General features: G+C 36.3%; 1 protein-coding gene across 1 annotated transcript in view; it reads right to left on the bottom strand.

The window, feature by feature from the left end:
- Window positions 1–209: 209 nt before the first annotated feature.
- Window positions 210–17,408, bottom strand: part of LOC137248766 (uncharacterized) — a 31,807-nt gene continuing 14,608 nt past the window's right edge. The window contains exons 2-3 of the mRNA XM_067779672.1: window positions 1,234–1,443; window positions 210–1,118 (exon numbers count right to left, since the gene is read on the bottom strand). Of these exons, the coding sequence (XP_067635773.1) occupies window positions 210–1,118; window positions 1,234–1,443 (1,119 nt within the window). The remainder of the gene's footprint in view (window positions 1,119–1,233; window positions 1,444–17,408) is intronic.

Raw genomic sequence — 17,408 nt, forward strand, 5'->3', positions numbered from 1 at the left:
GCGCCCGATCCATCAAAGAGCTAATCGTTGGAAGACACTTTCACTTATGACAATTCCAACGCCATCTGCGTTTGCCGTTAGGTTTACGAGTCCCTCATCGAATCGCATAAAGCACCTTGGTAATGAGGGAAATTTTCTGGCATCCCATTATACTTACAAGCATTGGTCGAAGGAAAATGAACGTGTTATCTTCAGATTTTTATAATAATTTATTCTTCAAAGTCAAGAGTTAAATTGTGTTGCCTTAAATAATTAAAAAGATTTTCCCGTCTATCTAAGTTGGAATTGGAATTCGACTTCTCTATTTCCTCTTCAATCTCAAAGGAAACTGCATCGTCCATTTCATTTTCTTCAGCGTCACACAAATCGTCATGGGTGATGCAAATATTATGCAAAACACACGCACTGACAACGATGTTGGTAATCGTCTGCAAATCTGTTTGTTCCGTAAACTTCATAAGTCTTCGGAAACGTCCTTTAAAAAGTCCAAACGTATTTTCAACAATCATTCTCGTTGAAGAATGGATTTCGTTAAATTTTCGCTGACTTTGAGTCAAATTTCCATAGTCTTTATATGGAGACTCCAACCAATTCGTCGTCGGATAAGCCGAGTCCCCAATTATAAAATATGAACCTGCAAACATTTGTTCGTGTAGTCTGTCGGCATCGTTAAAGAGTTTGGATCTTCTCAAAACTCTGTAGTCATGAAGTGACCCAGGCTCGCCACAGGTTACATCAATAAACTTTTTATCGGCATCCACTACAGCTTGCAGCACTATACTATAGGTTTTTTTACGATTGAAGTACATTTCTTTTTGATCCTTCGGGCCTTTAATACCAATGTGCGTACAGTCTATAGCTCCAATAACACCAGGGATACGTTGTTTTTGGTAAAACTTTTCAGTCGTTTTTTGGAGCTCAATGCCTTCTGGCCACTTGGTATATTCATCACTAATAGATACCAAATAGAGAGAAACGCGTTGGACAACGGACCATGCGCTTGATGTGGCTACACCAAACAAATTGCCTAGTTGGCGAAATGTCACGCTGTTGCTAATATACCATATATATATGTAAATGGATTTCTTGGATGTGATACGTGATCTTCCAACACCAGACTGGTCAGCAACAAAAGAAGATGTGGAATACCTCGCAAGAGAAATCAAATATTTGTTTAGTTTATAAATGTATTTACTAATTAAAAAAGCTTTTGTTATTACTGGTAAGATGCACCACTGTTTCACGCTTGAGTCTCATGTGCGCTTTGAAATCCATTCCGCTCATCGCATCAAGCGTGCCTTCGAAGTTGTTACACCTCTCATGCTGTTCATTTTCGCTTTCCGAATCTTCGGAGGATGAACTGGAGCTAGCATATACGGCTTCCAATATTTCGTTCACCACTTCGCATACATCATTTTGCTGGCCAATGGGCAGGGAAACAAACTAGACAATAAATAAACACTCTTTATTTAATATTTACAATTAAATACAAATATTTACCAATGAATCGACAGGATTACTAATTTTTTCGTTTTTCTTTTAAAATTTTCACAAATACAACATTTATTTTTACACCTGACACCAGTGCTGTGAAGCAACATAATAAAATTGTTTAGCTAGATGGAGCATTTTTTTAGAGCTCGCGTAAAAAAAAAACCCCTATTGTTACGAATACTAGCAAAACTAAGGGGTGCTGCCATCTCTAGGCCGTTGCTAAGCAGTGACGTGAATTCACATCAATAATTCAATCTTTATGTATCTACATAAACGAATCAATAATTGCGTCTACGCATATGAACGTATACGAGCAGCGGAGAAGCAATGCACAAACACATGCATATATCTTATCTGAGTTGTCACAATTTGTGCAAGTATTACTCAAATGAGAAATTATACATTTGTAGTTGTAGATGAGAAATTTATAACTAACTAGGTAAAATTCTGGAAGCGCCTAGAAGATGCCTCGAGGAAATCACATAGTATAAAAGCATCAGCGGTAGAAGCGCTATGGGCAGTTTCGAAAGACGCTATCTAGCGAGCAATAGCAGTATTATTTTGAAAATCAGTTTCCTTTGAGCTATCAATCAGTTGGTTATTAAGCAAGCTATTCGTTGCAAAGTATAAGTGTTATTGTGGAGTACTTTAATAAAGGTCATTTTTCCATTATTCAATATTGGAGTTATTTATTCAACAGTTTAGCGATACGAACGTTGGCAGAAGATTGCAAATAAGGGGAATTGCAGTAAATTCGTTACAATATTTTGTTGCACCATATCATTACTGGAGTCGAAAGTTGACATAATTTACTTTTATACTGTAAAGATCCTTGCGCCACCTAGCGTCGGTTTTTTTTATGTGTCGCTTTCTATTCATGTATGTATTATGTATTCCAAATATGAGCCAAATCGGAACACAAATACAATTTTTGTGAATATCTCGATCCTTGCGCCACCTAGCGGGGATTTTTTTCATAGGTTGCTTTCTATTCTTGTATGTATTATGTGTTCCAAATATGTCCAAATCGGCCCACAAATACGATTTTGTGAATATCTCGATCCTCGCGCCACCTAGCGGCGATTTTTTTCTTATTATTGCATTGTCATCGGGTTCTGAACTATATTCCAAGTTTCAACCTTGTAGCTTATCGGGAAGTTACTTAAATTTCAATTACAAAATTCGTGCCAGCCAGCCAACCAGCCATCCAACCAACCTCGGATTTCGCCCATTTTTAATACCAAGATAAAGTGAGTTCAAATAAGTACGTGAACTAAGTTTAGTAAAGATATATCGATTTTGCGCAAGTTATCGTGGTAGGGGCCGAGTGGAAGGACAGACGGTCGACTGTGTATAAAAACTGGGCGTGGCTTCAACCGGTTTCGCCCATTTTCACAGAAAACAGTTATCGTCATATAATCTATGCCTTTACCAAATTTCAAAAGGATTGGTAAATTGTGGTCGACTTATGGCATTAAAAGTATTCTAGACGAATTAAATGGAAAAGGGCGGAGCCGTGCCCACTTTGAAAATTTCTTTTTTTTTGTATTTTGTTAAATTTTGCTTTAAAAAATATTTTTTTTTTAAAGTGGGCGTGTTCGTTATCCGTTTTCGCTAATTTTTATTTAGCACACATATAGTAAAAGGAGTAACGTGCCTACCAAATTTCATCATGATATCTTTAACAACTGCCAAATTACAGCTTTCAAAACTTTTAAATTACCTTCTTTTAAAAGCTGGTGGTGCCACGCCCATTGTCCAAAATTTTTTCAATTTTCTATTTTGCGTCATAAGGTCAACGCACCTAGTTTCATCGCTTTATCCGCCTTTGGTAATGAATTATCGCACTTTTTCGGTTTTTCGAAATTTTAGATATCGAAAAAGTGGGCGTGGTTGTAGTCCGATTTCGTTCGTTTTAAATAGCGATCTGAGAGGAGCGCCCAGGAACCTACATGCAAAATTTCATCAAGATGCCTCAAAATTTACTCAAGTTATCGTGTTTACAGACGAACGGACGGACATGGCTAAGTGAATTTATTTTTTCACCCAGATCATTTTGATATATAGAAGTCTATATCTATCTCGATTAGTTTATGCCGTTACGGATTACCGTTATGCGAACAAAGTTAATATACTCTGCGAACTCTGCTCAGCTGAGTATAACTAAGTTGAAATAAAAGATAATATAATAAAATAAAATACGAAATATCAAAATAAATTAAATAAAAGACAATATACAAATTTCAATGTAATATCTATGTTGCAAATTTATTTATTTTTTGTTCGCTATAAGACGTGCTATATCTAAAATGAGCATAAAATCTCGAAATGCAAAAAAACATTTGTGTCAAATTTGCAATCAATTGTTATAAATAAATAAATTTAGTTAGTTTGAACAAAAGTTGACTCATTATTTCTGATCTCATTTTTTTAAAGAAACTGAAATGAAAAACAAAGAATCTGTTAAATAAAGACCTATGCTTTCACGTGTAAGTAAAATTTGTCCGAAAAATAGGCCGGTTAAATTATTACTTCTCTTTAAAGTTTTTCTGTCCGCCAACAATTATTTTAGAACAATTTTTTAAGGATTTTGGTACAGACCAATATAGGTAATTGGCAACAATGGGAAACAATATTTTATTTGAACTGAAAATGAGTGAAGCATTAGTTTTCTCACCGTTTGGCGGGTACGAATATATACTGTAACGAATTTGCTTGCAAATCCTCTTATTTGCAATCATCTGCTAAGTTCGAATCACTAAACTGTTGAATAAATAACTCCAATTTGTAATAATGCAAAATGGCTTTTATTAAAGTACTTCACAATACACTCAAACTGTGCAACGAATAGCTTGCTTAATAACCACACTGATTGATAGCTCAATGAAACTCTACTATTCAAAATAATACTGCTATTGCTCGCTAGATATCGTCTTAATCGCAACTGCTTGACAACTCAAATCAAACTGAACTGAACTACTTCTTACTCGCCTGTCCCGCTTTTATAGTTTACGCTGCATACTTCTAGGCTCTTCCATTTCCAGAACTTACCAACTATATTCGTGTGTGTATAGTTCTCATATAGTTCCTACTTGTTTACAATTGTCTACTTTTTAGCGCTTCTCAGATGTACATATGTGAGTTTGTAGTTTACAGTCTCCCGCACACACATAAGCGTATAAGTAAATTCATCTGTGTGTGACATCTCATCTCTCGCTGCCTTGTATGTAAATGTTGCTCGTCGGAATGTGTACATATGTGTAGACGCAATTATTGATTCGTTTATGTAGATACATAATGATTGAATTATTGATGTGAATTCACGTCACTGCTTAGCATCGGCCTGGAGATGGCAGCACTCCTTAGTTTTGCTAATATTCGTAACAATACATACGTAGAGATGAAACATTTGAGCAACGCGACAGTGCATTTGAACTGAAAATGAGCGAGGCGTAGTTCTCTCACCGTTTGGCGTGTACAAATATATACATATTAGCAGACCCGTCAGACGTTGTTCTGCCCTAAATTTGGTGTATCTGCATACATTTGAATAAGCTTTTTCTCTCTAACTCTGCCCTCCCCTGTTCACTTCTTCTTAATCATTTTATTCACGCCTCCCTCCGTCTTTTTCGCTTCATCTATCTCTATTTTTGTCTCACTATATCTCTTTCTCAGTCTCCTTATCTTTCCCCCTTTTCTCTTCTCTCAAGTTTTTTCCATTCTTCTTCATCCCTTATTGCCAGTTCCAGAGGGTGGTATGTATTTTGTTCCAGTCCCATTCCGAATTCCAGTCCCACTCCGATTCTCAATCCCTATCCTAGTCCTAATCTCATTCCCAGCCCGTCTCTGGTCTACTTCCCCGAAAAAAGGATCGCAAATACTAATATAGGCAAATTTATATACCAAATTTCAGGCAAATCGAATAGGACGTAGGTATATGGGTATTATCAATTCATGCTTTTTTTCGGCTTCGCATGAATATTTATCATCTTTGTCAGGTTGATGCAATTAAATCGAATATCACAATGAAAATTACTTTACATCTCTGAGCAACAGCTTTCATTTGATATCCATATTACACACACATTCTAGGGGTATCCGGGTCCACGTTTTGGCCTATAACTCGAGACTTTAGTCACCCAGCGGTATAAATTACTCTGTACTAAAGCACACATCAACAGCTTCAATTTGATACCCATAATGTAAAAACACATCCTAGTATTACCCTGTTCCACGTTTTGGCCTATATCTCAAGACTCTAGTCGCAAATAGATATGAAAATTACCCTGTACTAAAGCACTCATCAACAGCTTTCATTTGTTATCCTTCTTGTATAAACACTTTCTAGGGGTGTCCACATTTTGGCCTCAATCTCGAGACCCTAGTCACCAATAGGTATGAATACTACCCTGTACTAAAGCACTCATCAACAGCTTTCATTTGTTATCCATATTCTATAAACACGTTCTAGGGGTACGAATACAATCACACACAAGAATTTTTTGGTAAAAATGGTTCTTTTGTTTAAACAATTTGGCTGATGTAAGAAAGGATTATTTTTTTTTGATGCAGAACGAAGGTAAATATTTCAAAGTTTTACTGAAAAGTAGAATTTTTCAAATCCATCCTTCCGTTTATGAGTTATAGCTGTGTAAACATAAATTTTATGATTTTTTACTACATTTTTGCAATTTGCCACGCCACTATAATATATACCTTAAAATTATATTAACTGTACCATCTCACGTAGCTAAGCTTTCAAATGCAAAAAACCGTTTTAAAATCAGAGCATTCTGTGTGAAGTTATGTGCATACATGGCATTTAGCGACTTTATTTTATAAGATTTATAGATAGATAGATGTAGAGATGAAACATTTGAGCAACGCGACAATGCAGCATTTGGAGCTTTATACGCAGGGGGGTTTGTGAACATAATGCGTCATACAGATGGCAATTTCGATAGTTGCACAGACTTTCGAATTAACAGAAAACTTTTTCTATTAATTATAAACAAGTAGAGTAATATTTGTTAACAAAACTAGGCCTATGCACTGCGGCTGATCAATACGAATCGATTCATATAACTTTTATATGATTTTACGTATGACAAGTATGCGAAACAGCCTGTCAATTGATTGTATGGACATTTTGTTAGCGTATTAATATATAGATGCTCGTTTATTTGGCATTACGTAGGGTCGTTTTTACGTATTCTACTTTAGGGCAAGATTTACAAAGTATGCTGTGCTGCGTTCCTTCGCCCGAAAGATGAGTTCAATATATGGCCACATCTAAATCTTGCTACACAAAATTTGTGGAATGTAAATTGAAGCGAAATATGCATTTCCTGCTTGAAGAAGTTTTCGAGTTAAAGGCTCTTAAAAAAGAAAAGAAGGCGTGAGTTCTCATGTTTTTAAGGGCGTCATTCTCTATTGCTAACGAGCATTCGTTTCGCCTCAGTGACGAATCGTTGGTGGCTTTGCATTATGTTAAACTAGAGCCGCATGCTATTTGACTATTGATTTTTTCATCATCCTCTTTGACATAACGTAGAACCGAACAAAAATGATTGTTAGCCGAAATCGCAAAAAGACGATTCGTTAGTCTGAGATCGCCTAGGAGTTGAAGTTAAGCCACAACAGAGGCAAATTTGCCAGAAACAAATAATTTCGAACTTTTTGAAAAGACCTTCGCAGGCTTCTTATATGTAGTTAAACAATCGATACCAACAAGTTATTGTTTTATTGATGGCTTTCTATCGACAGCGCCTGGTTATCTTCGACCTGTCAGTTTGTCGGCTTCTAATTGGTTTTTTTTGGCTTCCCATAGACGGACTATAGAGTTATTCACTGGTATCTGTTTCGAAACAAACCGATGAGTCATCGATAGCTTTTCGATATCAAATCGATAATTATTTGGTAACAAACCGATAATTTTTTAACAACAAATCGATGGCTTTCCATATCAAATCGATAACATGTCCATAACTTTTCGATAACGAATCAACAACTTTTCGATAACACACCGATAATACGCTCATACAAATTTGGTAACACTCCTATAACAAATCGGTAACTTGTCAATGGAAAATCGATAACGTTTTGATAAATAATTTGTAACATTTCAATAAAAAATCGATTGCATATCGATAAGTTGTTGATAAGGAATCGATAGCTTGTCGATGATTTCTTGGTAATATATCAATAACTTTCCGATAAATAATAGATACATTTTCTACAATAAATAGATAATTTTTCAATAAATCGCCAATAACTCGCCGATAAAGAGTTAGTAGGGTCTCGCTTAATGTCATTTTGCACAACCGTACAAGTTTTGCGGGGAAACCAAATTCGAAGGCGGTATCAAAATCTACGAAGATGTGATGTCTGTCAATTCTTTTTCGTGGCTTTTTTTCAATACTTGCTGCATGGGTGAAATCTTGTCGATGTCAGATATACCAGTTCTTAAGAGGCACTGTTAAGGTCGAATAAGCCAAAAAATAATAAATCGATAAATAACTGTAATTGTTTTTTTAACTTTCCAATAGTAAATCATGAACTTTTCGATAACAAACCAATAACCTGATATCGATAGCAAATTTATAACGCTTCGATAATAAATGGATAACTCCTCTATATCTTACCGATAACACAGTTTGACAAGCTGATAGCTCAACGATAAGACATCGGTAATGAACCGTTTGAATACCCGTTTGAACCAATTGATAACGAACATCTAACACATCGATAACAAATGTGTCCGGTGTTAGTGCCGGCTTCGGTTTAGACTTCTTATCATCCCTTTTCTCTCCTTGTTTTTTTTATTTTTTCTTTCCTTTACTTTTATTTCCTTCCCTTCCCTTCCTTTCATTTCCTTTTCTTTTCTCTTCTATTCTTTTCTTTTCTTCTCTTTTCTTTTCTTTTCTTTTCTTTTCTTTTCTTTTCTTTTCTTTTCTTTTCTTTTCTTTTCTTTTCTTTTCTTTTCTTTCCTTTTATTTTCTTTCCGTTCCTTCCCTCCCTTTCTTCTACCTTTCTTTGTTGTTGTTGTTGTTGTTGTAGCGATAAGGTTGCTCCCCGAAGGCTTTTGGAGTGTTATCGATGTAATGGTGATTTGCCGGATGCAGATCCGGTACGCTACGGTACCACAGCACCATTAAGGTGCTAGCCCGACCATCTCGGGAACGATTTATGTGGCCACATTAAACCTTCAGCCATCCCCTCCCTCCCCACCCCAAGTTCCATGAGGAGCTTGGAGTCGCCAGAGCCTCGTCTGTTAGTGAAACAGGGTTCGCCGCGGCTAGGTGAGGTTGACAATTGGGTTTGGAGAAGCTATATACTGCGCTGGCAACCTGAAGGGTTGCGCTACACAACCCCTTGAATCTGGTGTTTTAGTCGCCTCTTACGACAGGCATACCTACCGAAGGAATATTCTGATCCCCTAACCCGCTAGGGTCTCTACTGTCTACCTTTCTTTCATTCCTTTCTGTTCCTTGCCTTTATGTGCTGTCTGATTTCGCTCATATCAACTCTAGTACGTACATTGTTCCCATAATAAGCTACATACCAGTGGCTACACTTACGCTTACTTCAACATTCTCCCATATAGCAAACCACTTCCAAAGTCTACGCTTACGCTTAGATTCTGGATTCCATCATACCGTGACCAAAAAGTTCAACATTTTTAGCCCTACTTATGCGCAAAGAGAAAGTGACTTCTAGTATTTGTAAATATGTAGCAATCAAACCTCTCAGTAAATATGAAAGACATTTGTAAAAGGCATGACTTGGCACCAAAGCCATAACATGAGAAAAGTGGGGTATCCACCTAGCATGTTTTGAAACTATCCTCTTAAGACGACAGCAGACATGTGTAAATTGCGCACCTGTCTTGACATAATCCAAAATCACAAATAAGCATGTGTATTTTTTGGCACACTTAACGCAGGTATTACCGCAATTAGTAAAACATATTTAATTCAACAGTGCCAAAACATGTTGTCAACATTTCAAGGTGATTTTGAATCACAAAAATTATATTCGACACTCAAAAACACATACTTCCACAAAGCTCACCAACACCATACGTTGCGTTTGTTGTGTACGCACGCAGCGTGGCCATTTAGGCAGCGTTCTGTTCTTACGAGGAAGTGCGATATTGCTCTTCGGACCACCTGAGTTTTTATCGACAAGTTATCGATTTGTTATAGGTATGTTAGCGATGAGGTGTAGACGAGTTATCAGGTTGTTATCGGTTTGTCGTCGAAAAATTACCGATTTGCAAACAAAAAGTTATCAATTTGTCTTCCAGAACCTATTAAAATGTTAACAACAAAATTTTCTTTGGAAAGTTTTAGATTTCTTATCGGAGCATTATCAATTCAGAATCGAATGACAAAGTAACACGAGGAAAAAAACTTCCGCTAAAAGGCAAAGAGATCGTGATACTTTATAAACTCGTTCGAATTTGGAGATTTCGAGGTCAAGTTTTAAGTATAACGTGGAGAGACAAGGAATTGAAACTTTAAGCATAGCTTACAAATATATTAAACTTAAATGCTTTGGGTAAACAATTCTTCTAGAAATCCTTTAAAGTAGAGATCGATATATATATTGTTCCTTGGAAAATTCGTACTGAACATGTGGTAACTTGCGGTCGATTCTGAAGTAACTTCGAATTTAGATACCACCTTGAAGGCTTGTACTTAAATCCGGTCACTGTGACAATATAACCAAGAGAAGAAAATTTACGGTAGTTAGCGCACGTGTCGGGATAATTAAAAAGTTAAGACAAGATAAGTATTTTTGAAATCGTTTTTCGTTGATCTAGAAATTTAAAAGAGATCGAGATATTTAAAGATCTTGGGTTCGATATTTAAGTAAATTCTCATTGAGCTAAATATTTGAATCCTTACATCTAGATAGTGGCACGGTGGGAGAAAGTACAATAAAAATACTGGCATTCGATAAATTTTTCAGATACTTCCCATTGAGCTACAAACCTAATTAAGATCCCGATGACGATGCATTAAATAAACAGAGTTCCTACGATATTTTTGAAACTTTAGGCCCGATTTTATATATAGATATTACAAACACGGCTTTTAAATTTAAATGGAGCTTAAACTCTAGTTAAAGTTGATTCGGGTTTAACTTTGCCACTTTGTTCTCTAGCATAAATTTTTTCTGCTCATCTCAGCAGAAGTGACGCTCTACTCAACTTTTAACTGGAGTTTAAACTCGCACTGAAAAAACCCAGCCTTAGTCTAAGCTAAGCTTAACCAACTACTGATTGATGTTTATGTAATGTAGTGGAAAGCTAGAGGCTTGAAAATGTTAAAATTATATCATATACCAAAGGTAGTTAAATACATATTTCAAAAAGTTCCGCCAGGCGGCACACCGATTGCAGTATTAAAAAAATCATACGTAAAGAGGGGAATATGGCGATCAATTTTCAGAGCCCTTCAGCACGGACATAGTGTGGATGCAATCCTAACAATATTTTTCGTAAATAGCTTATCAGAAATAAAGCTATAAAAGTTTAGAGACATTAGCCGTAATTTTTTACATCTACAGTTGCGAGTTTAGGAGACCCATCCAGGGGCAATTATTGCAGTCTCGTGGAAATTGTAACTAAGTCGGTACAAAAAGGGTTATACGGGATAGAGGTTCACTTTATCGGCGGCGGCGGCGTAGGCTCTATTATATACCGGTGGCGGCGTCATGGGCGGCGCGCCGGCATACGCCGGTGTTCTTATTTTAAAAAGCTTGATTTTTTCTATTTAAAAAAAATATGTAATATTTAGGAAAGGTTTTCTTTGCATGTATTAAGGGAATTAACGCTTTGGTCATTTCGGAAAGATCCGGAGTTTTGCCTCAAAATCTCGCAGATCGTTAAAAAATGTTCAGGAGTTGCTCCTTGCGGAGAGGACAATCCCTAGTTCACTTACTCCAGAGATACTTCGAACCTAGCCACGGTCTTTGGAATTGGTAATAGAGATACACAAAATGGTCACACTTTTGCCTGTATATCTCGTGCGAAGCGTAATTAAACCTGGGGTTAACTCCTAACAATCGTCGCGAAAACAATTTCTTTAAATCATTTGTGGCTCCTTGGCGGTTACGCACAAAGGCGACTTACGATTGCTATTAATGGTCTATTAATACTCATTAAGTTTTGTCGGCTGTTTTTAAGAGCTACAATTCCCGATGTACGAACAGTAGCAATCCCGACCACCAGCCGCTACTACGTTTCCTGACCCTCACACCATATGCCAACACAGAAGCTATAGGACTGCGACTTCGAACTCATACCTTCGTCGACGTCACTTTCCTAGAAGCTCTAAGTGTAGCCCCGAAAACTTTCTAACGGATGTTTTTGTCGTGCTCTGCTGCCGAGCTACACAAGAGAAACACCTTAAAACGTTTGGGAGTGACTATTCCGCCAAGGATGCCGCCCTCGAAATCATAAGCAGTCTAAGTGAATGTAATTGCGTAACTTATGGGTGAAAATCGTATAATCCTCAGCGCATCTACATAATTAAAATTTTACAAGGACCCTGGATAAAATTTTTAAAATATAGAGTTAAAAAATATGCCTACGTATTCACATTTGTAAAAGGAGCCGTAACGTGTAGGTGATATTTAAACTTGGTTGATAGGCTATAATCGATGTTATTCACTCCAAGGAGACTTGGGTCTTGAAGGGTGAAGTGTGAAAATCAAAATTAACATTTCAGATGCTATTGTATAGTTTCGCAACTAAACATCAGATGTTTGAATGTAAGCCCAAGTGATTTTTCAAAACCCTTTTTAAATTCATTGTTCATTATTAATTTTTTGAAAAAAAAAAAATATGCAACGCTTTTATTTAATTGTCTGATCAACGCCCTAAATTGATTAGGATTGTGATGATTAGTACCTGGGACCTACCTAATTATTTTCTAGCTTTTGTATTGTTTCAATAAAACCGTTTAACTTAAAAAAATTAATTTGTTTAATTATTTTATTTTCAAGTTTTTAGTCTTTATTTAATTTATTATTTATTATTATTTAATTATTACAAAGACTCTTTCCTGACAATTTATTACAATCTAGGTCTTCAATACATAAAAATTCCAAATAATTTACTCGACTCTGCGCCATGTATGCTTGTCGCTCCTCGAACTCCAAAATATTTTGATGTCACTTCTACCGGACTGTATGTAATATTTGTTCCAAATATGAGCCAAATCGGAAATCATAGGTCGCTTTCTATTCATGTATGCATTATGTGTTCCAAATGTGAGCCAAATCGGACCAGAAATACGATTTTTTGAATATCTCGATCCTTACGCCACCTAGCGGCGATTTTTTTCATAGCTCGTTTTCTATTCGTATCCTAAATTTTGCCTATCTGCATACATTTTAATAAGCTTTTCCGTCTGACTCTGCCCTCCCCCCTCTTCACTTCTTCCTAATCCTTTTATTCACTCCTCCCACCATCTTTTTCACTTCATCTGTCTCCATCTTCGTCTCATACTATCTCCTTCTCAATCTCCTTCTCTCTTTTCTCTTCTCTCAATTTCTTCTCATTCTCCTGCATTCCTTATTGCCTGTCCCAGAGGGTGGTATGTATTTTATTCCAGTCCCAGTCCCACTCCGAAGCTCAATCCCAGTCACACTCCAAGTCTCGGTCCCAGTCCTAGTCCCAATCCCAGTCCCAGTCCGTCTCTGGATAATATATTTATCTGTACTAAAGCACTCATCAACAGCTTTCATTTGATATCCATATTGTATAAACACTGTCTAGGCATTCATTGGCCCACGTTTTGGCCTATATCTCGAGACCCTAGTCACCCAGGGGTATGTAAATTACCCTCTACACAACTAAAGACTCTCCTGAATTAAAAAAATTGTCATATTAGCTCTAAATAGTGGACCCCCTCAGAAACCCCCCCCCCCCCCCACCCTTTCGGCGGGCCTGATATCATTCGCTATAATATTTTTTATTGATCAGCAGGTTGTTTAATTAAACACCAAGCAATCACACGGAAGTATATCCGCACCACCTGGAGATATATGCGTATACGTAACATTTTATTATTACGTATAAACAAATAAAAAAATGTGCAATAAAATAATATTGCGACTATAAACTGGGATATAACCTACCCTATCTCTCAAGTTAAATCAAACTACACACGGGGTGCAAAACAAATTCAAAATTGGTTCATTAGTTTAAGAGTCCATCGCGCCCAAAAATGTTGTGACACGTGTTTTTTATATATTAAGATTATGTGTTCCAAATATGAACCAAATCGGACCACAAATACGATTTTTTTTAATATTTCGATCCATGCGCATTGTCATCGGGTTCTATCTAAACTATATTCCAAGATTCAAGCTTGTAGCTCATTCGCAAGTTACTTAAATTTCAATTAAAAAATTCGTTCACAACGGGTGTGCAGCCTGTCAAGTCAAGCTAAATAAAACCGTTTAAAAAACACAGCTGTTCAGATTTTTACTGCGAAATTTTCATTATAGATGGATTTTATGTAATTGCTCACCTAAGTTCCATAATTGAGCATTACCTAAGCTGTTTACAATAGATATTGTTTAAATTTTAAAATCAAAATTTATCAACATTATGTCTTTATTAAGCGAAACATTTTCCGCGGCGTTTTGATTCATCGAAATAAATGCTTAAAGATTTATTATCTTCGTTTTATTAGAATTCCAAAACCTGATTTTAAATGAAATTAATGTAGATATGAACGCGTGCAAAAAGAAGATTTTTTTGCATAACAAGTTTAACTTTTTCAATAACAATTTATTTTATGAAATCCAAAAAACAAAACATTATTATGCAAAAAAAAAAAAATACTTATGTACGCTTTTGGCACAAATTTACACGATCGAATGCAGATTTCACAAAACCAAAGCAGAGTTTTATAGAAAACAAAATACAAATAAAAATCGAATAGTGCAACTGCATTTATTAAATGATATAATTTCCACTCTACTAATAACAGTAAACGATTTTATTTTTTTGCACAAACTATTTGTTTGTACTAGTACTAACTACTTAAATGAATAGATAATCTAGCAATGTTTTATATAAGTAAGAAATGTAATGAGACCTTCTTAAATTTACGGTCTACTTCCAAAGCCCACCACGAGCTAAATGCAAAAAGTTCAGCTCAAGGCATCAAAAACGCTCATTGCTTAGTAAGTAGATAGTTGCAGTTATTTGTGTTTTTGTTTTTACAACTAATAAGTGCAATTAAGTGGCAGAAAATTAAACCAAAATATGAGCAGGAAATATCACATTTTCCCATATCTAAACTACTGAAAAATATTTTAAAATAAGCCCACGGAGAAAATTATTCGATCGTTTAGAGTGCAAAATTGTGTACCAGTCGAGTATACATCCGTGCAATTTTGCATCATTTAGCAACTGTATATATGTAAATATGTATGTATGATATGCTAATTAACATAATTGAACAAACAAAAATTTTGTTTAGATTGCAAAGCTTAATTGCAACCAAATTTTATCGGTTTATATTTCCAAAACAAGCAAGACAACTTGATCTACATAACGCGTTACAACAATTTATTGTTGCGATGTTTGTTCCGTTTGACAGAGTATTAAATGCTGATTGGTTTTAAGATATGTTGTACTCTAACGCACAACTGTATTAGCATAGATAAATCGTGTTGCAATAAGGCAACTGCCTCATTGATTGACATTTTGGCACAAGTGCATGCGTACGTACGTAAGGGGATTTTCACGCCAACTAAGCTGACTGTCGGATCAACTTAACCGACCAATGGATTTTGCATTGCCGATTTCGTTGAAATTTTGAAAGGTTTTCGTAGGCTTCGAAAATGCCTTCTATAACAATTTCTTTAAATTTTTTCTTTCTGCCAATAGGTAAGGTTGAACTAACCGACCAATAAAGACCTCACATAGACTATGTGTGTCCAGAATTTGTTTGACTACCAAACGTAAGAACCCCCAATCAAATGCCAGGACTTATGTTGTAGAATAACTCCATCCTCTCGGCAAACACTAGACGTTTTCTAGGAACCAGCTTAAATGCTGCCTCGTGACCTGGCAACTGTGCCACTCCTAATAGCTGGAACCTTGACCTGGCGAGTGCAGGACAGGAACACAACAGAACGTGATCAACTGTTTTTCCTGCAGCTCGCACTTCCTATATCTACTGTTACTGACGAGGCCTTACTTATAAGCATGTGACGCCAGAAGGCAGTGTTCACTCAGTATATCTATCTTTGGACTTAAGTCTTCTCTCTTCAGGGATATGAGCGTTAAGACCTTTTCAGCTTTTATATTAATATTTTGGTGGCAGTCCATATAAAAAAAAGTCAAGCACCGCCAGCGAGTTAGGGAGCTTAGAATATACGCGCGGCAGGTATACTTATCGTAAGAGGCGATTCAAATACTTAAATATTTCATTGTGTAGCGCAACTCTTTCAAGGGGTTTGCCAGCACAATTTATAGTTTTTCCAAGCCAATTGTCAGCCTCACCTACCCTTGGACAATCCTCCTTCCTTAGCAGCCGAGGCTCTGTGGACCTCAAGTTACTCATGAAAGCATGGACCGGGGGGCAAGATTGCCTAGCAAGTTCAATGTGATCATGTTAAGTCGTTCTCGGGACGGTTAGGCTTGTACCTTTATGGTGCTTGTTACCAGAGCATACCGGATCTATATCTGGCAAAGGACTATCAACATCGATAAAACTCCTCGAAATCTTGGAATGGTGGTTTTGTCGATACAAAAACAACAACAACGACAAAAAAAAACCTCTTCACCAATTCGTTAAAAAAAATTCATAAAGAAAAAACCGAGATATCATTCGAGGTATAAAAGTTAATTCTATCCCAATTAAGGTTCCCGCATATCTTTTGAGATACGGCTAGCCACTTTTCTTTGCAGTAGGTACTCAAACATCGTCGAAGTCAGTCCTTCCAATGGCAATTAGTGCTCTTCTCATAGTGGTAGAATAGTATTTTCAGATATTTTAGCAAACTGGGATGAACTAGCTGGTCCGTGAGGATTTCACATAAACCGAATGAGTTCTTGCTTATATGCCTTAACTTAGGCTAAGGCGAATGGGTTCCATCGACTGCCTTTTCTTCACCCTTACTTTTAAAACATTGCCAAAACCGCGATCTTTTAAGGAGCATTTTCCAAAACCTTTTCGAATACAGTTAGTTGTAATCAGCGTAAGTGGATCCCCGTTTAAATATTTGCTGAACATAAATTTTTTATACACAGGCAAGCCAAGAAGCATCTGGGTTTAAATACGGGTTTCATACTCGCAAAGGATCATTGGACATAGGTTTTGGAATTTTAATTTCAACTTGTAGGACATCCTCCCAGATAACCACTTTTCTGAAGAATCGCAGATACCCGCCCGTTAAAAAAGATGTAAAAGGCCGCTTTTTACCGAGGCCGGAAAAATTAATTCAAGATTAATGTATTATAAAGCCATTTTTTCTACTTTTTTTCGCAAAAAAAAAAAAAACAAAAATGTTATTGTTTATTTCAAATTAAAAAAAATATTTTGTTCAATTATAATTTCTGATCCAATACTTTTAAACGCAGATACAAATTTTAAAAAGTAATTTAGAGTTTTCCATTCCTTAAATTGCAACATTTTTTTTCGATTGAAGGGATGATTTTATGTCATTATACTGCACGTAATTATTGTTTCCCCCACAAACATTGAAAAATCTGTTCAAATTTACGCGAAATCCAATGGTGGGTTTACTTGGCATGGAAATCCCCGTAAATATGTACATGCGTAGAATCACTCACATGTCACAGTGTTGCGAGCGTGACAGAAATGTTCAATATAAATTTAGCTTATAGAATGCCACAATTGTGAAAGGGAAAATCTACA

This window comes from Eurosta solidaginis, chromosome 4, assembly GCF_040869045.1.
Source record: "Eurosta solidaginis isolate ZX-2024a chromosome 4, ASM4086904v1, whole genome shotgun sequence".
NCBI lineage: Eukaryota > Metazoa > Arthropoda > Insecta > Diptera > Tephritidae > Eurosta > Eurosta solidaginis.